The sequence below is a fragment of the Lynx canadensis genome, chromosome E1 (assembly GCF_007474595.2).
Source record: "Lynx canadensis isolate LIC74 chromosome E1, mLynCan4.pri.v2, whole genome shotgun sequence".
Lineage (NCBI taxonomy): Eukaryota > Metazoa > Chordata > Mammalia > Carnivora > Felidae > Lynx > Lynx canadensis.
Genome location: NC_044316.2, coordinates 19,990,199 through 20,015,163, shown reverse-complemented (window position 1 = coordinate 20,015,163; position 24,965 = coordinate 19,990,199). Strand labels below are relative to the sequence as shown.

Below are 24,965 nucleotides of genomic sequence, written 5' to 3'. Positions count from 1 at the left end.
TATCTGTAATTGAGAACTATACCTACAATTGTGACATTTCAGCTGGTAAAAAGCTGTTATCCCAGGGGATGGGAGGGAGCATGAGGCACAAATAAGGTAAAATGGAGGGTAATTTACTGGAGGCTTCTGAACAAAAATATTAAACAGCTAGCGAGAAGAAAGCTGTGGGAAGGCCAGGAGGCGGCGGCGTTCAATGGAAGCATTTTGTTCCACCATTTTGAGGCCCGTGCGCTAGGCTCGAAGTTCACCTGGTTCACCGTGACTGAAGTCCAAGCGCGTACGTGAAGGAAGGCCTCCGATGCCCACAGCGGCCGGCTGGGGACCATGGGGGTGGCAGGAGAATGAGCCGGAGGCATCGGGACCTCTCAGGACAGAGTGGGGGTGGGGGCTGCAGGTGAGCTAGGTGCAGAGATGGCAGAGCATCCCCACACCCAGGAGCCACCCGGTCACCATCATGGGGCGGGGGAGGGGGGGAAGCTGGGGCGGGGGGGGGGGGGGGGGGGGGGGGAGAAGCACGTGCAGCCCCGCTTCTGTGACTCAGACCAAGGGAGACGCCCTGAGAAAAGTCTGTGGCCTCGATCACAAAGCTGACAGCTCTCAAGGTACAAGCTGGGTGGAAATGCCTTCCTAGTGTTCAGGGGCACCTCCGGACCACAGGGTGCAGGTCCTGGGGAGGCTGGAGTCCATGCTGCCCTAGGCCCTGAAGCTTAGGCGGGTGGCAGGAGTGGGCACAGAGCAGTGGCCATGTAGCCGGTAGGGGCCCCACCCTTGCCACAATCATGGGCCATGGTGGCTGCTGATCTGGGAGCCCCAGGGCTGGATTGGTCACTCTTGGAAACCTGCACAGAACTAAACTGGCAGGGCCGAGCCACGCGGACACCCCTCCACACGTGCTGGCCAGAGAGGAAGCATCCCGGCATCCCGGCGACAGGCGCTGAGCAGAGCCTGGCCCGGGACATGTGGGGGCAGCAGCCTCAGAGCCAAGCCCCATAAATGGGGTCTTGGGTCTGGTGCCCCTTCGGGAGCCTTAGCCAGCCCCTCCCCAGGACGCGCCTAGGCCTGCTCCTCCCCGCCCCCCAACCCCCTGGCCGCAGGGCCCTCTCACCCAGCTCCGCAGAGCCAAGGGAGCCTCTGAGGAGCAACTCCTGCCCCCGATGCCCGACTAAGCCAGAGTTGACTTCACCTGTGCTTCTCTCTTAATCACCTTAACTTTGAACACACTGGTTAAGCCCTTGCCCTGAGCCCTGACCTCCCTCCTCTCCCCCCACAACCCAGAACACAAATCCAATTACGTTTGGAGCGGAGGAATCATTTCTACTAGCCCCCCCGCCACCCCCACTCGTGAATGGCATGCCCACAAAAAGAGGCCTATGTAATGGATGGTCAGTGCATTTTATTTAATCAGCACAGTACAAAAATAAATAAAAATAAGGGAAGGGGAATTAAATTACAGCCAAACTGAGCTTCATGACCTTGTCAGATTATAAACCACACATACTTACAAACACACTACACACACACATACAGGATGAGACAAATATAAATTAATGTTAACAATACCCACGGTTTGGTCAAAGAGGAACTACAGAACAAATTGCACTAAGAACATACACCGCACGCATAATTAGCAGTTTCAAATATACAGCTATGAATAATTCCGAGTGGGAAAAAAATGGCACATTTTCTTTTCATTGCAAGTTTAACAACTTTGGAACAAAACTAGATTCTAATAATGTATGGAAAGAATATTATCAACCCTTCAGGTTTACAAGAAAAAGAGGAAAACCAAATCCTGAACTATTATTCCTGTGACTTGTTCTGTCGACGGGTGTAATGCTCACAGCCATCTGTTCTAAGATTATTTTTCTTAAGACACAAAATGCTCCTGGTTCGCATGCACAATATCACTGTAAAAGCAACAATTAAAGAATAAAGGGTTTTGTTTTTTTTTTTCCGTAGGTTAGTTTTTTTTTTCCTTTTTTTTTTTTTTTTTTAATCGTTGTTCTAAAAGTAGTCTTCATAGCAGCATGTCAAATGGGTTCACTGCCTGCACGCTCAAGTACATGGGTTCCTTCACACAATCCTGACCGGCGCAAGGGCAGGGAGGAGAAACGTGGCAGGCTTCACACTGGGGGGTGGGGGGGGTGGGGGGGGTGGGGGGGGGGTGGCGCGGACCACAGACTTATTTCCTTAAGTCCCCGACCACTCCTGAAATTTGCACCTCCTCCAAGAAATAAAAAAATAAATACGGAGAAAGAGAAGGAAACGCACAAAACCGGAATCCTGGGGATGCAACTTAACTGCACAGTTTCAGGCCAAGTTCAGCCGCCCAACGAGTGGACTACGGACACGCGCCCCCTCCTCTTGAGCCTCGGCACCCGAACCTCCCTTTTCCAAGCCGCCAGGGCCTGCCGCCCCCGAGGGCCTCCTACCTCAGGTCGCACGTGGCGGCGGGATCTGAACAGACAGGCCGTGCGACGGCTCCGCCCGGGCAGCGGCCAGTCTGCGCCAGCAGTGCGGGCAGCCGCAGGTTCCTTCCAGCTCCACGGCAGGTTATCTGGCAGGCCCCGGGAAGGCTCCGTGGGCCTTGAGGCGCAGCCGAGCAAACGCCCTCCCAGCACGGGGCAGGCCCTCCTCCTCTGGTCTGGGAACCGAACGCTCCTCTTAAACCGGGGCCTCAGTTTCACAGCTTTCTCTTGTTAAGCGTCAATTTCAGTAGTGTTTGTGCCGAAACCAGCAGCCACCTGGAACCTAATCCTGTGTCAAAGGACCCTCTGCCTTCCCCCGCCCCCCCCATGCCAGCGCTCCCGGGGGGGGGGGGGGGGGGGGGGACTGGGACTGGAAGAGAGAAGTCTCCAGAGCGGCTTCACGTTGCTCTTTGTTCCCCAAAGCCGGAGTGCCGGGCCATGGAGGAAGACTGGCTCCCTTCTCCCGCTCCTCTCCCAAGTCCCAAGCCACCAAATCTGGGAGAATCAGAAAGGAAACTGATTAAGCACACATTGCGTGTTCTCACAGCCGCTAGGGTGAGGCGGAAACCCCAAGCAGCAGCTGCAAATGATCAGGCGCAGAATCAGCAGGCTTCGGAAGCAAGCAGGAGCGTTACTCCCGTCTTGGAATTGTCTCCAAGATCCAGTGGTCTCCTCGGGCCTTGCAGGGCAAGGCTTCGTCTTCAGAAGAAACTGAACTGTTTGGAAACAGCTTTAAATGAACAGGGGTGGGGAAGGAGGTGGGGGTTGCAATCACTACCACATCACCCTGATCCCTGACATCACCCCCTCACCCCAGCTCTGTGGACCAAAAGGTCACATGCACCGGCAAGAGGCCTTAGCCCTTAGGTGGGCACTGGCTGGTCTCGGGCACGATTCCCCCACCCGCCCGGAAGGCAGGCTGTTGGTAATGGGCACCTGCAGCTGCCCTGGCCTCCGCCACAGGGTGAGTAAGCTGCATTAGTCAAATGAAAAATTCCCCCAGGAAAGGAACTGTCCCTAGCTCCACCCCACTCCTTTAGCTAGGACCCCAAATCAAAGAACTTCATGAGTCAAACCAGCTCATTGACCAACACCACCAACATGGCTGGGAGCAGGGGACGAGGGGTGGCCCGGGGGCAAGTTCTGTGTCTTCACTAAAGGAAAGCCCTTCTCCCTAAAAAAGAAAAAAAGAGCAAACCAGGGTCGTGTGCGGCCAAACGACGCAATCTTTGTACCAGGCCGGCTTCTCCATGATTGAAGAGTGGTCCCCGGGTGGCGGGCATCCGGCCTTCACAACCCCACTCGTGGCTCGGTCAGGGCGGCGAGCTCCACAAGCCTCTGGGAGAATGGACGACCCAAAACAGGAGCCAGAAAAGGACCTCCAAGCGGAAATGCCAACTGCTCCCTGGGCCAACTGGCCAGAGGCCCCCCCCCCCAACCTCCGGCTCCCATGCCAGACGCAGCGGGCAGCCTCACCTGCCCTGGTCCAGCAAGGGCACAGGTGGCAGAGGCAGGTCAGTCCTTTGAATTCCCCAAAGTTGAGAGGTCGGTGGCCTGGGTGGCTCTGGATACATCTTCTGGGTTTTGCACAAGGTTCGGGAGTTCAAAAGCGCCCAGAGTCCTCAGCAGGGCTGAGGAAAATCCCAAGGAGAGAAGGTGGGAAGGGACAGGCCCTCGGTGGCTTTGCTAGACACATACTGTACACAAAATCTGATTTGCTTAATAATAAATTTTTAAAAATGAATTGAATCCTTGAGCCAGGATGCGGGCTACAGGGCTCACCGATCGAGCCCGAGGAGGAGCCGCTTCTTGTCCTCCTGACCGCTCTCATTCTTCAGGTCGGAGAACACCTGTGTGAAGTAGTGTGGGTCGGCGTTGATCTGCAGCATCTTGGAGCTCATGAGGTTGATGACGGAGAGGCAGCGGTCCCAAAAGGCCTCCTTGCAGCTCTCCACCAGGAAGGGCTTGAGCGGGTAGGAGATCTCGTTGCCCATGTAGGAGTAGGAGAGGTACAGGCAGGTCAGCAGGATGGCCTGGAGCTCGTGGTCCGAGCCCACCTCGGAGGAGATGACGTCCCTGCAGAGCATGTAGAGGAAGACCACGTTGGCCGGCGTGATGAAGCCCTGGTCCTGCCAGCCCTGCAGAAGCAGCGAGCGGTCCACGCTGCGCAGCCAGAGCACAGGGTCCGTGGGGGACAGGTGCTTCAGGCGGTAGCACCGGCGGCAGAGAAACTCGCCCAGGCAACGCAGCAGCTCGCTGGTGGACGCCTGGACGATGACACGTTTGGGCGTCCCTGCGGAGGTGAGAGCAGGATGCGGGGCCTTCTTGACCGAGGAGGAGACCCCGGTCTGGGAGCCCGAGAGCTGGCTGGCAGGGGGTGCGGGCGGCTGGGCCGGTGGGGGCTGGGCGAACGTGGACAGGTTGGCGCACGACAGCGACTTCTTCAGGTTCTCATTGTTGAGGTGCGTGATGTTGTTCTGGTAGCTGCTGTTCGGCTGCACCTTCTTGGAGTTCTTCTTCTTGGCCGACACGGCCACGATCCTCTTCCAAGGCAGCACGGAGATGATGGAGTGCCGCTTCAGGTTCTTGTCCTTGGCGTTCTTGCTGTTCTGCACGGCCGTGTAGTGGCCCACCGTGGCCGCGCCATCCTCAAACAGCGTGGCCTTCCGGTAGCTGGGGGACAGGGACAGCACCGTGCCCATGGTGCCGCTGCGCGCCGGGCGGGGGCCCGCGCCCCTGTGCGCCCAGCCTGCCGGCCGGAGGGAGAAGACAGCTCAGCGAGCCCGCGGCGGCCCCGGGCAGGAGGCGGGGGCGCTCCCGGGGGCGCGTGCTGCCCCTTCGGATCTGCGTGGAAAACAAGATGGTTCTCAGCACCAGGCGGGGCTCGGCGCCGCGCTCCTCCACCCCGGCCCAGGCGGCCCCCGCGGACTTGGCCCCGGCCCCGCGCCCCTGCGCCCCCGCGCCGCAGCCCGGCCGCCTCCACTGCAGCACCCCCCGCCCGCCTGCCACGGCCGCTGCGGTCCGGACGGCGGCGGGAGGGGCCCGTCCGCCGGCGGGAGGCGCCCGGGGACCCCCGCCTCGACACCGCGCGCGGCCTCGACCCCGACCCCGGCCCCGGCTCCTCGGGGGCAGCGGGCGGCCGCGGGGCGCAGGCTTACCCGGCAGGCGGCGGCTCCTGCGCTCCGCGCCCTCCCTCCGCAATGCGCGCCGCGGCTCGGGCCCGCGGTCCCCCGCGCTCGGCGCGGCTCGGCGGGGCTCGCGCTCGGCGGCGGCGGCGGCGGCTCCGGAGCTTCTGTCCAAGGTTCTGCAGACGCCGCGGCCCCGCCCCCCGCCGGCCGCCTTCGCCGCCGCCGCCGCGCTCCCGTTCCCGCCCCGGCGCGCTCCTCCGCGGCCTCCTTGTCGGGGGCGCGCGCGCGCGGCCCACGCGCCGGGCTGGCCTGCTCTGGCCGGGGAGCCCGGGGCCGCCGCGGTCCTCAGCGACAGCCGGGCGCGGTGCGGACAGGGACGGGGCCGCGATCCCGAGCGCCTCTACCCGCCGCGCCCCTTGGAGGACCCGGACTCGGGCGGTGGCGGCGGGTACTCGCGGCGCCAGCCCCGCCCCGCCCCTGGGGCCGCCCCTCCCGCACGGCTCGCCGCCCGCTCTGCGCCGCCGCGCCAGCAGCAGCCCGGCCGCGTGAGAGTCCCGGGCGCCCCGCGCAGCCGAGCTCGGGGCCGGGCCGGGGGTGGGAGGGAGAGCGCCGGGGGCGGGGCCGAGGGCCGAACCCGCCCGCCGCCCCGCCCAGACACGTGCTGCCTTTGTTCCAGCCGCGGCGCCCGCAGCCGCGGGCCGCGGGGGCGCTCTTGGCCGCGTCCCCGCCCTGGCGACGCGCGGCCCGCCCGGACTGAGGTTGCCGCACGAGAAGCCATCCACAGAGGCTGGCCGGGACTCCGAGATCCCTTTTTCCATTAACATCCTCGCCACCCGGGAAAGATGCTGGGGCGCCGGGGGAGGAGAAGCCTTTGCTGAAGCCACTCGCATCCCGATGGGCTGTCCCATCGACTTTCGTGCCTCCCCCTCCGGGTCCTCTGTTCCCGCACTCCAGGTAAATGCCCCGGGCCTAGAGGTAAATAGAAATCCAGGCCAAAGAGGCGTAGGCGTTCCGGGTTGGTCCGCAAATACCGCCTGGCTTTCCCACACCAATAGGGCTCTGAGAGCCCCTGGGTCGTCCGCTGCCCCAGAGATGGGCCAGTCCTTCACAGATGTGACCTCGACGTTTCCACTGGCCCTCTTACCACTTCTAGTAAAGCTGAAGCAACCGTTTTTCCAACCAGCCTCTGATCCTCTGATTTAACTGGTTTTCATGCAAAACATGTATCATTTGAAGATCTGGCACCAGTAAAATTGTAAAATTCTGACTCGACTAAGAACAATTCCTCTCACAGACAAGAATGCAGATCCTTCACAAGAATCATTCATTTGTTTTTCTTTTAGTTTTGTTCTGTAAATTGATTTAGAGTTGACCACAAACCAGAGAAACAGAAGCTCCAACCCGTACCTTAATCCAGATTATCACCTCTGGACCAAAAGATAAGGAAGTGGTAATCCAGATTAGACTACCCAATTCCCTGGCCACTTCACACGAGGCTGTCAACCTGTGCCAGCTCTGCCAGTTCTGCCTACTGCCCTACACAGAACAATGCTGCTATCGAGTCAGAAAGCGCTAGAATTTGTGTATGTACTACCCAGCGATTTCTCTGTCAATAGTGGCAATTGAAAGCTTTAGGGACTTTGGTGACCGTAGAATGGAAAATGCATTGTTCTGTACCCAGAGGGCTACTTCTGAAACCTCCACAGCAGCTGTCATCTTAACTTAGATGAAAGCAGGCCCTTAGCTCGCTGCGCCCCTCCCTCCAAATGTTCCTCGGTGTACAACCTCTGCCTGCTTTGAAAATGGGGTGATCCTCAACCCTCCTTCCCTATAGTAAGGAGCTTGAAGAGGTAATCTCCTCCAGGCCCCCTGGGCCAATTACTCTCTTTTCTCTCTCTAAGGCTAAGCCTTTCTCCCACCAGCCCCAGGTGGAGAGGCCCAGAGGCCCAGCCTTTTTCCGTATTGCCTCTCAGGGTCGCCTTCAGATTCTGGTGTTGAGCAAAGGTTAAATGCTTTCCATTTCACAAAACGGGCCTAGATTTCGAAGCCTGTAATGCTCCCCTTAGAACTATCTGGACCCACCCTGTTCCCTGTACCTACAAATTTCAGTTCTAGCTATTCCAGTTCATGGCAGACAGCACCAAGGTCCACTTTACCCCATTTCAGTTTCCCAAACCTAAGAAGCATGCACTTGCCTGGGCCTTTTCCAATCTGACCACACTCTGGTATCTTCTCTTCTTGCCTTTGTTCAGCCAGCCTTCCCTAGCACTTTCAAAAAGAGCTCTTTGCATTACTACCTCAGTCTCCTCCCGTGTCAAAGGCAAAGCCATGTTTGTAGCACAGCATGAATGAAACGTGCACTGCCAGCCCGCTTGCTACTGTGACTGAGGAAAGAGGCTGACCGGAAGTCCTATCCACCCAGCCATGCCCAGTTTCAAGGCACCCACCGTCACCACCACCACCCCAAGCCCCCATCACAGCTCCAATTGCAAGGCAAGGAAGAAAGGTCAATATTCTGCCACAAATGGCAGAATCAAGGCCCCAGAACGCAGACCCGGCTGAACGAAGCAGAGCTGTTTTCTTCCCAGTCTTCTTCAGAGAAGAGCTCCAAACCCCATCAATCAGCCTGTTTATCCTATAGCCTGCCTCTATCTTCTAGAAGGGCCAGCCTCCTTGTTATCTATGCCATTAGCCTTATGCTATAGCTGGCATTCCTGTGTATCATCAGAGAATCCCGTCCTCTGCATGGCCCCATTCCCATACTACCCCAAGAAGGAGAGGCCAAGGCCCCAGCCAGCTACCTTCCAGAAAGGGCTCCAGATAAAGCAAGGCTAAGCCCTGGCTTCTAAGGATGCCATGCTTTGTTCCTTCAGGGATCACAGAGCAGCATCTAGTGGCCCTTCTGGGCAGCACAGATTACATAACTAGCACTCAGCAGTGTTCCAGAGCCAAGCGCCTCAGCCTCTGCTCCCAACACCAGCGCTGTCTCATTAGCACACAAGAAAGCCTTGGCACTGATGCACGCTGGTGCCAGGAAGGGTCCCTAGATGAGGAAGCCTGGCCCAGGCCAGCCCATGGGCCACCGGACCCTCTCAGCTGTGTCCAGACCCAGCCTCCTGGAGGCCAGGGAGGGAAAGCAGTCCCAGAGGTCTAGAGCAGCAGTCCAAAACAGTGTAACATGAGCCACAAAAGCAAGCCACATAGATAAAATTGAGTATTTTCTAGTAGCCACATTAAAAAAATAAGAAAAAAAAAGAAACAGGTGGGTTTTAATAATATATTTTATTTAACCCATGATGCTCAAAATATTTCAACATCTATATTAAAAAGTTGAGCTATTTTACATTTTTTGTTTCATACCAAGTCTTCGAAGTCTGGTTTGTGTTTACACTTGCAACGCATCACACTTCGAATTACCCACATCTCAAAGGCTCGACAGCCACATGCGGCTAGTGGCTACACAGTGGACAGCACGGGTCTAGAGGAGGTCATCAGACCCACAAAGGGAGCAGAGAAAAGGGCTGCTGCCGACTGAGCTCCTCGGGGCTGCCCTAGGCTTGGGAAACCCTCCCTCTTCTCCAGCTCTAGGGCTGACTGGATCCCTTTGGAAGATCTCTTAAAGTCCTTTAGTGAAGCAAAATCCTCCCACAAGTGAAACTACAAAGAGACTATACAAAACTAAAACAGAATGAGAGTGGTTTGGACTGAAGTAAACTGGCGGCCAGAGCGCACACCTCTCTCCTGTCAGCCTCAGAGCCCCTCAAACCACCACTCCCGGGGTCTGAGGGGCTGTGTGAAAAATCATACGGCTTTTCCAAAAGATTCCAACTAGAAGCACAACCACAACTGAATGTCAGGACTCCCCAGGCACTTGCGTGACTTCATATAACCCTCACACCACAATTACCTACCACGGAAGCGGCAGAGGATTACAACCCAAACCGCGTCCTCACTGGACCGTGTTGCCTTGGAAAAATGGAAGGATACCTGCACACCACTTCCCGCCTCCGACCTCACCGACAACTTTCTTACCCGAAGCCCTCCACTTCACCCTGGGTCCAAAGGTCTCCCATGAAGCAAATGAGATACCAGAGCTTTGGCCAGTCTAGAAGGCTACACAGAGCTGTGTGGACTTGATCAGAAGCCCTCCAGCACTCAAGAAAGGACACTTTTTGAAAAAAAAAATTGTTTTTATTGGAACTCATCTGAACATCAGATATACCTGGTGTTGGTTAGCAAGAACCGTTTGTACATTTGATATTGATGGTGCCAAAACCAAAACAGTGACTGGACATGACGGGGAGAGATGTTGAGAACAAAAAACCTGATTTTGGAGAGGAAAGTAAAAGCCAGTCAGATTCAGTGAGGATGCAAAACCTGGTACAACAAAATCCTTTTACAAAATATAAATTTATTACGAAAACCTGGAAGGATCATCTGAGAAAGGGAAAGAAAAAGGAGGCCAGCGGGAATGAGGCATGAGGGGAGGAGGAGAGGAGAAGACAAAGAGATGAGAGGAAGAAAATAGAGCTGAGCACGACGGAGGTACAGAAGCTTACCTGCCCAAACGGCATGAAAGCCTTGCTATGTGATCTCATCATAAAACAAAGCATGCGGAAATACAATGCTCTACCTCCCATCCGTTCGATTTCTAAGAGGTAAATAAAGAAGCTCCCTGGGAGGGGGACATGAGGTTGCTCGAAAACCCAACAACGAAGATTTAAAAAAAACAAAAACGAAAACAAAAACACCAAAAGCCCCACACCCCACAGTCGCATTTCCAATGTTCACTTGTTAAAAAAAGACTAAATCCATCTGACAGCAGGAGGAGGAGGGGGACAGGGAGAGAAGCTGATGGATTTCAGACAGCCTGACTCCCCTGGAGGAAAGGAGGGAGGGAGAGAGACATGTGACGGTCTCCTGGTTGAGAGGAAAAGAGAAGGGACAGAAAAGAGCAGAGAAGGGCAATTAAAACACTGACGTCTAATCTAGTTTACTGTGTTAAAAAGAGCCACATGCACAGCAGGCCCCAAGGGCCCACACTGCTCCCGCGTGGCCCTGGTGGACACTAGCTCCTGGCCGCGTCCCCACTCCTCCACAGGTCGGCGCGAGCTGTGCGGGTGCGGCTGCGGCGGGACCTCCGGCCGGTGTGCTGGAGCCACTGTCGGGGGGAGGACGGGAGACAGGCCACGTGGCAGGGGAAGAACACCGAAACGCCGCATTTCAAATAAAAAAGAAAATAGCAGTCTATACACAGTTGTTTGTTTTGGTTCAGTACAAACAGAATAAAAAGTCGTTGCTTTGATGGTCAGGCAAACACCCAATTCTGAAGAGGAGGAGAGCTGACGCCCAGCAGGTGGATGAGGAGCCCCAGTGGTTGGCGGAGCGCCTGGCTTTGCGGCCCTCTCCCAGGAGGCAGAGAGCACAGCTTTAGGTAGTGTAAGCCTTTTTCCTTTTATTTAGAATAACCTTTTTTTTTTTTCTTTTTCTTTTTTTTTTAAGCAATTTCCCCACTCCCAAGTCGGGCCAGTAAAGATTACATGAAAACTGGCACACCTATTGGCTGGAATACAGATGCACCAAATGAGGATTTAAAAACTTTCCGAGCGAAAAGTAGAACAAAAAGAAAAAAGAATCTCCTAGCATTTTCCCCAAAGGTTTCACTCTCCCGCCACACACACTCTCCAAAGGACCGCTACAGATCCAACTCTGCAAGAGAAGACAGAGCAGTGTCAATCGGGGAAGCTGCGAGGCCACCAGGAGGCTTTCAGTCTCGACAGGCAGAAGACAGCGCTGCCCGGGCCTGGGTCCCGGAGCCAGCACTCACCTATGTCAGTTTCTTGGCTTTGTTGTAGAGGGAATCCACTACTTTACTCATGTTCTGAATTGTTTCCAGAGCAGCTTCATAAGTTTTATCTACTGGGGGTTCATCGAAAATAATCAAGACACCCTCCCCCTGGTCCAAGATCCCTGCAGGAAACACAAGGGCAACCCAGGTAAAAGAACGGATTAGACACAAAAGCACTTGAGAAGCAGCCCACTCCCTAGCTGCCTCCCTTTCTCCAGAAAGGAGGAGAACCAGAAGGCATCTCCATGTTCCATGTGCACATGTCTATTACACATTCTCTTATGGGGATAAGAGGGGCAAGGATCCCAGGGAGCCACCAGGTGAAACAAATGGAACATCTCCTTTCAAGATAAACAAGAGCGTGATGCCTCATCCGCATCCCCACCACCAGCAGCCCCCTCGCCTATATGACTTACTCACCATGAAATTTCTTGTCAAGAATCATCTGTGATAATTTCCTTTCCACGTCGGCCTAAAATCAAAGCACATGATGAAAGGGACTGGTATCCACTAGTCGAAGATCACACGGGCATGAAAGTTTTGTATAAAAGGGCAAATGGATCGAAAACAAAATGGCAACAATGCAACTCGAGCTCTGAGCTCGTGGTCTCCTTACCACATGAAGAAGCTTGAGGACCTTCCAACCAGGCCCATCCAGTGTAAATGCCAGCACCTCCATGTGCCCCTCTCCCTGTCCCCACCCCCAAGACAAGCTCAGGACTGCTTACCTTGGAGAGTTTGATGAGGCTAGATATGTGTTCAATCTAAAAGAAAAGGCAGAGAGACAGCAACACTGAGAGTCATGCTTCTGCCTCTAACATGGAGGTAGAGTGGGGGTGGGATTGCTCTGTCTCCTGAAACCTGGCCCAGCGTCTCTCTGGGACAGACTGTCTCTGGTCATGCTTAGGTCTCTCGTGCTCTGTTCGTCTGCCTGCCTCTCATTGCCAGACAACACACACTCCTACCCCACATGCCCCTACAGGAGTATCTACCACAGGCACGGTGACTACAGAAGCAAGGAGGGGACTGCTCTCAGATTACAAGCAGAGGCCATCTCCCCGGCCTCCACCCCACAGCACCTCCACAAGAAAAGCTCAAGCCTCTAGCCCTCCAGACACAGCCCTGGAAGCAAGTTCCTATTGTGGATAGGTGTGGGAAGGGAGGGAGCTAGAGAGAACGCTTAGCCAGAGAAGAACCAGGGTCCCCCGCAGGGTCCTTACCTGAACTCGGGAAAAAGGCTCAATGACCCGGATCAGATTCTGTTCCAGCAAGTTGTCATACAACTTGGCCAAGTGTGTACTGATGATTGGGTCATCCCGGAGCTCTGCCCGGTAATCTGTCAGGGCCTGCCAAGAGAGCCGGTCACAGAGATTGGCACACAGAAGCACCTGAAAGGCACACTACTCCTAGCTTCCTAAGTAGTCTGCTGGACTTTGTAAATCCATGGTTGACTGAAGTTATGGAGGATCTGAGATGAAAGACCAGTTATGACAGAAAGTAGAAGAAAAGAAACATCAAGAACTAAAAGACAGAGCCCCTTCTCAGCACCATCTTTCTATAGGAAAGTCTCACGTTGACAGCTCAAACCACGTAAAAGCCCCAAGAACAGCTCAGCTTGAAAGCCAAATCAACTGGGGCGCCTGGGTGGCGCAGTCGGTTAAGCGTCCGACTTCAGCCAGGTCACGATCTCGCGGTCCGTGAGTTCGAGCCCCGCGTCGGTCTCTGGGCTGATGGCTCAGAGCCTGGAGCCTGTTTCTGATTCTGTGTCTCCCTCTCTCTCTGCCCCTCCCCCGTTCATGCTCTGTCTCTCTCTGTCCCAAAAATAAATAAAATAAAAAAAAAAAATACTTTAAAAAGAAAAAAAAAAAGAAAGCCAAATCAACTATACAAGCAGTTCTCAAGATGTATCCACAGAGTGAATAGGGTCTCCGTGAAAAAAAAGGAAAAAGGTTTTTTGAGGTAAATAACAGGAAATGCATTCCACAACTGGCTCGTGGAGTTTTACAAGAACATCAGCATACAGTTCTGCAGTTAACAGAAAGCAAAGCATCTAATTTTGTTTAGCCCTAGGGTTTCCCAGACCCTTTTCCCAAGGAACACCTACTAACAGGAGTGTCGCATCAAACATCCCAAACTTTAAAATAAAATGATCTATTTTGTTTATTCATGAATGTAATTTATCTACCCTGAGAAATGGTCTCAATATCCAACCTCATGCCAGCTGTGCTATAAGGTGTTACGCAAGCAAATCATGACAAGTAAGGAAGTGAATGAAACCAGCAAGAAAGCTCTGCAAAGATGATGAATCTTGGGGGACACCCACAGCCAAATGGTCTAGCCTCTGTCCACACTACGTTTTTCTTCCTAGATCTAGGTTTGTTTTTATTAGGTTGGTCAATATACTCAGACTAAGAGAAGAGAGGCTCAGAAGAGAACAGATAAGTCTCACACTACTGCTCAGGCAAGTTCTCCCTTTTCAAACCTTCACTAACAATGAGTGGAAGGCAGAGGAGACAAAGACAGCCTGAAGAGTGAACTGAGGAAGTGTGTTCCAGTCCACTAGCATACATCAAGACTTCTCCTTTGCCGACAGACGAGAAGCAGAGCTGACATTTCTGGAGCTGAAGGAAACCCTGAGACCGTGGAATGTGGAACAAGTGCCAAGCCTGGCATCGAACCCTGACATGTGAGCTGTGGGGCTTCGGGCCTTCTCGCTGAACCCCAGCTCCCTCAACTATAAAATGCAGGTAAGAGGTTGTTGTGAAAAATTAAGTAGAAAAGGATGACAGAAACAAATGTTTGAAACTGAAAGTTACTATATATAAATGAGGTATTACAACTCAACAAGTTTCATTGTACAAAAGTGCTCAGCTCTTTCCAGGTTTTGATACTGTACTATAATTAAGATGTAACCATTGGGGAAACTGGGTGAATGGTACATGGGATCACTGTATACTATCTTTGAAACTTCTTGTGGAACTATTATTATTTACAAACAAAAAGGTTTTTTTAAGTATGTAAATGCCCCTCTCCTCCACCCAATTCCCTACCAACCCGATACCATGCTTACCTTTTCAAAATCTGCCAGTGATCTGTTCTTGCTAGCCTGAGCCACACATTTTAATGCTTCTGTCTAAGAGTAAAGAGAAAAGCAGTGAAAGTGATCTATTCTGCACTCAGACCTCATCCACTAAATGTCATAAGCAGTACGCTATGTCCACACAACTTTTGGATGCAAGGAAGAACCTGCCCCACCATTGTTTTTCAGAGGCCTGGGAAGAAAAGCTAGAAAATGACGAGAGAACTATGATCTCTTTACCCCTCCTCCAAGGCTCTTTATGCCCAAGCCCCCAGACTCTTTTTGCCCTTAGACCTGATCATACCTGTGCTTCATCAACTCCCATTCTCCCAGGTTTGGTACAGAGCATGAGCCAAGGTCTATTTTCATTAGGGCTAAGACACCAGAATTCTACATATTACACTCAATGTTAAAATGCCACAGAGGGATGAAGGTACAATCAGTGGTTGAGAGCAACTTCTAACCTGGTTAATAAAAGGCACTTCACCAAGCTATCAAGTCTCCACTCAACAAGACATCTACAATCTTTCTGGGAGACTGTTCTGACTCCTGCTTGAAAGTGGTCATCAAGGTACAAAGGACCAGAAGGACCTCCTCTCGTACCAGCCTATGCACTTACATAAGGACGCTATGTGTTACACAGCAGACTTTGAAATGGTGCAAAACTAATCATTAGTCTGTCTCAGCATTTATGCCAGACAGAACAGATGTCACAATTAGAAACGCCTGGAAATGAGAGCCAGATAACCCAAGTTCAAAGTCTGGCTCCACCATTTACTACTTACCTGACCCTGTCCTGGACACTTGAGACCTCTCTTAGCCCATTTCCTGAACTCTAGTTCCATACAGGCAATGAGTCCTTCAATGTAGTAATAACGACTATTCCTGTGGTCAAAACTACGAGGGGATCTGAAACTTTTTTGGATGAAAAGCCATTTAGGACCACTTGTAGAGAAGGACAGTTTCTTCCATCTGTTAGGGCCATTCCTCCAAGGACATAATAAGATTATTAATGGGTCTATTGTTCAGAGACAACTGCATTTGAAATCCAGAAAGATTACTTTTACTTGACTAGTGATAATCAAGCAAAGTACAAAGAAGGGATGGTCCAGACTTCTGAGACCACCTTTACACAGGTCATACTCATACCTACTCAGGCACAAAAGGGGCTCCTCCTGACTATCAAAGGCCTCTTGCACCACACACACTGAGGACATGAATTGGAAAGGTACTGAGCAACACTTGGATGAGCCATCAAAACCTGGTTTCTGCACCAAGCACTTCAACCTCCCTAAAGCACATGTGCACCAGACCTTGCCAGGCTCCAGATTCTTGGAGAACCCAAGATTTCATAGTCTGCACATATTAAGTTAACAAATCAGGCTCAAGATAGATAAAATTTTTGGTCAAAGCAAAATGCAACCTAACTTGTGCAAATGCTATGGTTCAGTTCTTATAACTCCCTCAAACCACCTGATGTCCATAAGAGCACCAAGCACAGACTCTCCAGGCCAAGAATTTAACAGTACAGGAAACACACTGCATGGCCTTAAGGGAAAGGGGTGGCAGGGGGCGAGGGGGATCACATGGAGAATATAGAATGGAGATCTGAAGAGCACTGGTCTCACTGTGCATCATGACTGACAATGTGCTGGCCTCAGAGTGAGAAGAGGATCAGAACTGCAGTCAAAGTATTCCCTACCTGCCTCCCTGCATACCGAAGCGCAAGTTTCCCGCTCACCAAAGCCTGGACATCTTCTGGGCTAGAAAAAAAAAGACAAACTTGGTCAACTGCTCCAGGATGTTAGGCTTCTAAGTATAGGTTGAGGCAAATTTGTCTCAGAATTCCACGGAGAAGACCGCCCATAGAGGTAACAGTCCCCACACCCAAACCCACAGGCCCCTCACCTCACAGAAGGCAGGCTTTCTTCACTCTCTGCCTAAGCCCAGCACTTGAGAGCAGAAAAACTCCAGCATTAAAAAGAAAGCAGCACTGAACGTCCCAAAAGTAGTAGACCCAACAGACAGAATAATGTCGGTCAATATCTCATTACTCCCAAAGGAATGTTGATAAATTCTGTAGAATTCCTTATGAAAAGATCTGTCATACTTGTTGTTGTCCCCTTTCTCAAACCTCTCCCTAACCTCTTCCTTAACCCACCCCCATTCTGGGTGGCCCACCTGGCCAGTGCTGGACTGTAAGCTAATTTCCAGGCCCACTGTCTGGTGCTCAGCAACTCTCTGGTCATAATAATTGCAGGATGATGAGAACACTCCAAGAGAGTCTGGAAAGGAAATTTCTAAAATCTGTCTCCCTGATTCTCAAAGACTAGCAAGGAAATGTGCTCTGGAACACCTTCGATCCCCCCACTCTATGTCAACCAGCCCCAGAGGTGGCCACTTCTGCTTCTGTAACCAGCCCAACTCCCTGTGCAAGCCATCTGTATGGCCAAAAACTGAGGTGAAGAACTTGAGTTCTCATACCCCCAAGTTAATGTGTACCTACGTGTTGAGCATGATTTTGCACAGCAACATGTACTTCAGAGATGTGATGGCCTTGGGGCTATCGATGGAATCATAACCCTCAAATGCCTCATAGAAATATGAGTATGCAGTTTTCCAATCCTTCTCCTCTGCTGCATGGATAATACCTGGGCATTAAAAAGAAAGGAGTAAGAACCATATGAAATAATAGAACCATCAAAGATCAGAGCTGGGAAGGGCCTCAGAAATCTATCCCAACCCCATCTACTTAGTGATGAGGTCAGGAAGGGATACAGGGCCTGCCCCAAAGTCAATGCCAGCTAGTGGCAGAGCTGGGATTAGACCCAGTTCTTTAGTCACCAAGTTCAATGTCATCTTGACAATATAAATTCCAAAGGAGTTAGAGACCCTACTCAAAGGGGATCCTAAAAACCTTTAAAACGCAGGGGCAGGCGGGGAGCGCTAACATCTTTCCCCAGGCTTCCCATCACCACCATGGTTCTGCTATCTTCTGAAGCCACTAGAAAAGGCCACGGTTAGCCTCCAGGACGTCACCCTCATAGGTCAGGAAGTTCAACCAAATATCCTGGACTGCCTGAATGACTTGTTTTGGTAACATGTCTTTAAGACAGCTTGCCTAAGCTTGACATTTTTATATGTAAGCAGCTCTCATAAGAAAAAAGAAATCCAATCTCTTATACTCTCATTTCAGATACTTGTCATTTACAGGTGTGCTTTTGCCTAGATGCAATCAATATATAGACTTCATATAATGCTAGACATATGAACTTAATTTAACTGGACATGGTTAAGCAGTACTTCCTTCAGCTGATAGACTACAGTTTGAATAATTCTCTATCATTTAGAAGTTGGAAGGGCTGGAGCGCCTGGGTGGCGCAGTCGGTTAAGCGTCCGACTTCAGCCAGGTCACGATCTCGCGGTCCGTGAGTTCGAGCCCCGCGTCGGGCTCTGGGATGATGGCTCAGAGCCTGGAGCTTGTTTCCGATTCTGTGTCTCCCTCTCTCTCTGCCCCTGCCCCGTTCATGCTCTGTCTCTCTCTGTCCCAAAAATAAATAAACGTTGAAAAAAAAAAAAAAATTAAAAAAAAAAAAAAAAGTTGGAAGGGCACCTGGATGGCTCAGTCAGTTAAGTGTCCGACTTTAGCTCAGGTTGTGACCTCATGGTTTGTGGGTTCATCGGGCTCTGCACTGACAAGCTCAGAGCCTGCAGCCTGCTTTGGATTCTATGTCTCCCTCTCTCTCTGCCCCTCCCCTGCCAGTGCTCTCTTTCTTTCAAAAATAAAAAATAAACCTTAAAAAAAAAAAAAAAAAGCTGGGTTGTTCCCAACAAGGCTAACTCTGATTGAACTTGCTATTACTTGCAACCTACACTATCACTTGGGATAACATGAAATTTAGTTTTTTCTAGCTTGGGAGGCATCTAAGCCCTCAGAGTCTGTATTAGTTCTAACTCCACTTCAGCCTTTATGAGGTTACAGACCTCAGCCCCATTTGTTTATTACCACAGTGCTTCCCAACATTCTTAACATCAAGATACACAGAGAAAGTATTCAGCAACTTGAAATAAAAGGATAAAACTACTTACACGTGACCCAAGAGAACAATGTTTCAGCACATTTTATTTATTTGTTTGTTTATTTACTTATTTATTTGAGAGAGGGTGCAAGTGAGCTGGGGGCAGAGAGGGAGAGAGAGAATCCCACAAGGGGGAGGGGGAGGGGGGTAGAGATGGAGATTGAGATTGAGAAGAGAGAGAGAGAGAGAGAGAGAAGTGGGGGTCACCCAAGGCAGGGCTCGAGCTCACCCAATGCGGGGCCCGAACTCACGAACTGTGAGATCATGACCTGAGCCAAAGCCAGATGTTTGACTGAGCTACCCAGATGTCCCGTGTTTCAGCACATTTTAAACCCACCTATCATATACTTGCGTGCCTGTACACCATCTGGGAACTTGTGACTTAATAACCATTTACTGAGTGTATGTGCCACACCCCAGTAGTTTTAAAATACTCTACCCAAGAAACCTCTCATTTTGAGGCTAAAGGAATCACCCTTCTTCTCTACTGTTCTTAACTAAAGAGAGCTGGAGAAAATCCACCCTTCTCTGTAGCCAAGGAGAGCGCCCTCAAGAATGTCCAACAAACTATTAACACTGCTAAACTAGATTAGACAAATCCCCATTTCCCACACCTCCTGGTCCTGAGCTAGAACAGACCAGACCCACAGTAAGACTAGTTTAAAAAAAGAAAAAGAAAAAGAAAAGGTAAAATACAGGCCAAGAACTGATATACTGCTTTCCCAAATACAGTAATAAATAGGGCCCACATTAGGACTCCAAGCAACATGGCTATTATAGATTTATCTATTTATTTACTTAAAGAGAACATTTTTTGAGAGAGAGAAAGTACGCACATGAGCATGGAGGGGGGGCAGGCAGAGCGAGAGAGGGAGGGAGGGAGAGGGAGGGAGAAAGAGAGAGAAGGAGGGAGAAGGAGAGAGAGGGAGACAGGGAGGGAGGGAGCGAGAGACACAGAGAGAATGAATGAATGAATGAATGAATGAATGAATGAATGAATCGTAAGCAGGCTCCACACCCAGCACAGAGCCTGACTTGGGGCTCAACCTCACAACCATGAGATCACGACCTGAGCCTAAATCAAGAATTGGTCCTTTAACCGACTGAGCCACCCAGATCCCCCAGGAGGTTTATTATTTAAAAAACAAAACGGGGCACCTGGGTGGCTCAGTCAGTTGAGTGTCTGACTTCAGCTCAGGTCATGATCTCACAGTTTCATGAGTTCGAGCCCCGCCTCCAGTGCTGACAGCTCAGAGCGTGGAACCTGCCTCAGATTCTGTGTCTCCTCCTCTCTCTGCCCCTCCCCTGCTCACGCTCTGTCTCTCAATAATAAATAAACGTTAAAAAACAATTTTTTAAAAAAACAAAACAACACAGCAACAAAAAAACTGAGACTGTCACTCATTCAACACAAATATTAATGCCTACTATGTGCCAGGAACTGATATAATTACTACAGAGAAAATATGAAGAAAAGGCCCTCATGAAGCTCACAGTCACACAGTGGGAAAGATGGTCACCAAAACAGAAACAAGACTAGCACCATGTACAAAAGAATAGAGCTTTGATAGGGAAGTCCAAAAGAAAAGAAAGCACAACTGGATCTGGAAGGGTGCACAGGAGTCTGCCAAGGGGATAGATGAGAAGGGGGAATTTCCAGGCAAAGAAGACAAAATACACAAAGGCACAAAAGTAGGAACACATGAAGTTATCTGGTAACTGATGAAAAGATGCTTTCCTTTAGCTTGCCATGTTAAAGTAAAATGTAGCCTGGGAATAATAGGAAACCACTGGAGAATTTCAAATAAAGGAGTTACATGATCAGATTTGTGTTTGAGAAAAATGACTTTGGGGTCAGTAGTGGATTGGGAGAAGTAATCAGCAACGGTTACATCAGCAAAACATTGCTCCAATGCCCCAGACCTTTATTAGCACAGTGACTGTAGGATGGGGAAGGAGGAGGCAGGTTTGGAGACAAACTAAACCTGATCTAGCAACTGACTAGATATGAAGGGTGAAGAGAAAAAGGAGTCAAAATTAACCCAAAGACAGTAGCTTGAGAAACATTAAACCAATAATGATACTACTCACTTGAACAGGACAAAAAGGTTCAGAGAGGAGTTAGATAATAATTTTGCTTTTTGACATGTTGAGACTGAGACGCCTGAGACATTTAGGTATGTATGTCCATTATGCAGCTGGAAATCTGGACCTGGAATTTAGGAGAGAGGGAAGCTACTGAAGGTCTAGGTGAAGAGACCACTGGTGGCATGCAGCAGCGAAAGCCACAGGTGAGTATGAGATTTGAGACAGGAAACAGAACAGGAAGAGAAAGAAGCTAAGACACACATTGAGAAACACCCACACTTAAAAGTCAGTCACAAGGAAGAGGAAACAGCAAAGTGTGACCAAAGAGAGTCAGTCAAGGGAGGAGAACCAAGAAGACACTGATGTCAAAGAAGACTAGAGTGTTCAATAGGGTCAACTTCCCCCCAAAAGGAGAGGTTATAAGGAAGTTATTGACTTCTTTCAAGGAGTCAGTAAAGGAAGGATACTTTTTCAGCTTTTTCAAGAAACTTGACAGAAAAAAAGACAGCAACTTAGAAAGGAGAAAGGCCTATGCTTTTGTAGCTGGGGCAGTTCAAGGACTAACAGGAAGATCCAAGGGGAGAAGAAAGACTGAAGACTCAGAATGAACAGAAGGACAGGTAAAAGAATCAGTGACAGAAATTCTGGAGAGGAATGAGAAGAGGGTTCATGTACACAGGGCCTCCATTTCCTCTGAGAAATCAGATGCAAATTCATCTCTTGCCCATGAAGGAGGGCATAAGGAAAGAGGAGCAGCTTAAAGCGAGTGCCAATACTGGTGAAAGCTAGGTGCTGTGGTAAGAGCTTCACGTTCATCATCCCATTTAATCCTCACCACGATCCTATGAGAAGGTACGACTATTATCACCATTTCACAGATGAGCTACAGATAAATAACTTGCCCAAAGCCACACAGCTAGAAACTGACAGAACCCCAATTTCAACCTAGGAAAGGTAGTTTGTAGAGCTTCTGCTCTTAACCTCTGAATGATAAAACGTATCATGTGATATTCACAATACCTGATAAGCAAGTAGGACAGGTATTCTTTCGCTTATACAATTATAAACAAAGATTGCAGAGGTAACACCAGGACTTCAAACTAGTAGTCTTTTTTTTTTTTTTTTTTACTGCTTATTTATTTTGAGAGGGGGGATGGGGGGGGTATGTGCAGGGGGAGAGAGAGAGAATCCCAAGCAGGCCCTACACTGTCAGCAAAGAGCCCAACTCAGGGGCTCAAACTCACGAACCGTTGAGATCATGACCTGAGCTGAAATCAAGAGTCAGATGGTAAACCGACTGAGCCACCCAGGCGCCCCTAAACTAGTCTTCTGCCTCCAATTCCAGTGCTCTTTCAATAATGATGATAAACTAGAATAAAAGCTGCTAGCTACAAGAAAAAGCATTCTCCTGCCAATCCATGGCCTCCTAGCCCCAATATTCACACACTCCATCAGAAAGGTATCCACTACACTCAACTGCAATTGGGGGTAGTAGGGGAGGCATTCCTTTAGCCCTGATCTGAGGCCCTATGGAGAAGTCCAACATGCTTTACCAAGGTCTCCAAGTGACAAGAGACTTGGTTAGTCTAATTCTGAAGAGAAGTGCTACCACCCTAAATGAGTGACTAAGGTGGAAGTTAAGGGAGCTTTTTAAACTTGTGAGACCATTCTAGGCTCTTGGCTATAACCATCATGTCGCCTGGACCACCACAGATAACCATGTTCTTAATATATTTTAGGCAGTTAACAGCAAGTTAATAGGAGGGGATGTATCCTTCTAATTGGTTTCTCTGAGAAGCTTGAGTAGAATCAGCCAATTACATTCTCCATCCCCATGCCCCCCATTCCTCCCCACTGTAAGATAAGATGAACTTTAAGAAAACATGCCATGAGTAGCTAGGGTGTTACCTGATTGCATATCCAATGTGGCCTGCAATTTAGGGGGGCAGTAGATAGCATTTGCTGTAGTTCGAGCAGAGGTTAAGGCAGCTCGGGCTTTCGGCAGGTTGCTCAGGGCATGGTATGTTTTGCTTTCTAAAAGCTGTACTTCCACCAAAAGGGCTTTGTCATCCATCTTTTTCAACTCCCGCAGCAGCTGAGAACCTGGAGCAGGAAAAAATATATACCCCTTTGTTAGCCATAATCTTAATACCTTAATACTGTAACGTTTCACTCTCCCACCCTCATAAGAACACTCAGGATAAAGAAACTGGCCTGAACTCAGAGAGGTAGTCTATTTGCAAGAATTAATTTTTTTTTTACTTATGTGCTATTTTCTCTTCCAAAAGAGAAACACAGACCTCTTTGAAGTTTTCTACATACTAAAGACAACATTAGGGCCAAAAATCCTATAAGCTTACTCAGAAGATCTGAATACAGTGAGAATCTCCACCCAGAACATGCTGAAACTAGTTATTCAGTTCAGACAGCCACCTGGTCTCATTCTCTTCCTGTCTTGCAATCATAATACTACATAAGAAACGCCAGGCAGTAAGATTGGAGGGGGAAGGAAAGAGTTCTGGATATGCCACTGTTCTCCAAATACACCTTCTTCTCATCTCAGATGAGAAAATCAAATCCAAATAGACTTGCATCATATATACAAATTAACTCAAAATAAACCAAAGACCTGAACATAAGAGCTAAACCCATAAAACACAGGAGTAAATCTTTGTGATCTGGGATTAGGCAATGATTTCTTAGGTATGATACCGAAAGTGTAAGCAACAAAAGAAAAAACAAATGGGACTTTAAATTAAAATGTGCTTCAGGGGTGCGCCTAGGTGCCTCAGTCAGTTAAGCGTCCAACTTCGGCTCAGGTCATGATCTCACAGCTGGTGAGTTTGAGCCCTACATTGGGCTCTGCTGACAACTCAAGAGCCTGGAGCTGCTTCAGATTCTGTCTCTGTCTTTCTCTGCCCCTCCCCCGCTCACGTACTGTCTGGCTCTCTAATACAAATAAACATCTAAAAACAAATTTTTTTTTAATGTGCTTCAAAGGACACTATTCAAGAAAGTAAAAAAGCAACCCATAAAATAGGGGGAAAAATTTTGCAAACCACGTTATCTGGTAAGGGACCTGTATCTAGAGTGAACAATAAAATGACAACCAACCCAATTAAAAAACAAGCAAAGGATTGAATAAACATTTCTCCAAAGACATACAAATGGCCAATAAGTACATGAAAAGATTCTCAACATCATTAGTCATCAGGGAAATGCAAATCAAAACCACAATGAGACACCACTTGCACCCCCCACGAAGATGGCTAAAATAAAAAAGACAATAAATAAATAAAATGTGGCATAACCACACAATGGATATTCAGCAATAAAAACGAATAAAGTACTGATATATGCTACGGCATGGACGAACCTTGAAAATATGCCAAGTGAAAGACCATATACTACAAGATTCTATTTATAAGAAATGTCCAGAACAGGAATATCCATAGGGGCACAAAGTAGATTCATGCTTGCCTGGTAGGGGGTGGGGAACAATGGGAAGTGATAACTAATGGGTACATGGGTACAAGGTTTCTTTCTGGGGTGATGAAAATGTTCTGAAATCAGATTGTGGAATGATTGGACAACTGTGAATATACTGTATTCGTGTAAATTCAGTGGTAAAAAAAAACAATGAATTGTACACTTTTAAAAGGGTGAATTTGGGGACACCTGGGTGGCTCAGTTGGTTAAGTGTCTGACTCTGGATTTCGACTCAGGTCACGACCTCACAGTTCACAAGGTCAAGCCCCATGTCAGTATATTCATATTCTCTCTCCCTTCCTTGCTCTCTCTCTCTCCCCCCCCCGCCCCTCCCCTGTTCATGCATGTGTGCGCTCTCTCTCTAAATAAACTTTATTAAATAAATAAAAGGGTGAATTTTATGGTCTATGAATTACATCTCAATAAAACTGTTGTTTTTTTAATGCTACTATTTGAATCATATGAAATCCCATTTTGCTGGATAAAAACTTAATACTGGCAATTTTTTCAACTTTAATAGAGAACCATAATCTTTCATCTGGGGAAAATAGTCCAGATCTACCCACTAATTTAAAAAAAAGAAAAAAGAAAAAAAAGGAAGAAAGAAAAAAAAAAAAAAAGCAGCAGGCAAAGACTCCAGGGTGTTTAAAGGCCACACAGGGAAAGCCTTTAGTCGGACCACTCTAGCTGCCATATACATTTGCACCAGTTAACTTCTTGGGCTTTAAAAGAGATTTTAAATATAATTATAAACAAGTATAGTAAATGTAATAGTCAAACACTTGC

At 49.4% G+C, this 24,965-nt stretch overlaps 2 protein-coding genes across 3 annotated transcripts in view; both read right to left on the bottom strand.

The window, feature by feature from the left end:
• Positions 1–1,373: 1,373 nt before the first annotated feature.
• CDK5R1 (cyclin dependent kinase 5 regulatory subunit 1) lies at positions 1,374–5,714 on the bottom strand. 2 transcript variants are annotated; one of them, XR_003964730.1, is made up of 3 exons: positions 5,627–5,714; positions 2,433–5,312; positions 1,374–1,907 (listed from the first exon to the last, which is right to left on the bottom strand). XR_003964730.1 is itself a non-coding variant. In XM_030296024.1 (2 exons), exon 2 carries the CDS (start codon positions 5,168–5,170, stop codon positions 4,247–4,249), a length of 924 nt encoding a protein of 307 aa, XP_030151884.1. In that variant the 5' UTR covers positions 5,171–5,312; positions 5,627–5,714; the 3' UTR covers positions 1,374–4,246. The 2 variants fall into 2 exon arrangements, 1 of the variants encoding a protein (XP_030151884.1); XM_030296024.1 differs by having other exon boundaries at positions 1,374–5,312.
• Positions 5,715–9,765: 4,051 nt separating this feature from the next.
• PSMD11 (proteasome 26S subunit, non-ATPase 11) overlaps positions 9,766–24,965 on the bottom strand; it is a 31,127-nt gene continuing 15,927 nt past the window's right edge. The window contains exons 6-14 of the mRNA XM_030295522.2: positions 22,599–22,793; positions 17,030–17,174; positions 16,226–16,286; positions 14,515–14,577; positions 12,665–12,790; positions 12,173–12,208; positions 11,865–11,916; positions 11,424–11,566; positions 9,766–11,305 (exon numbers count right to left, since the gene is read on the bottom strand). Coding sequence (XP_030151382.1) covers positions 11,424–11,566; positions 11,865–11,916; positions 12,173–12,208; positions 12,665–12,790; positions 14,515–14,577; positions 16,226–16,286; positions 17,030–17,174; positions 22,599–22,793 — 821 coding nt within the window. The 3' untranslated portion in view covers positions 9,766–11,305. The remainder of the gene's footprint in view (positions 11,306–11,423; positions 11,567–11,864; positions 11,917–12,172; positions 12,209–12,664; positions 12,791–14,514; positions 14,578–16,225; positions 16,287–17,029; positions 17,175–22,598; positions 22,794–24,965) is intronic.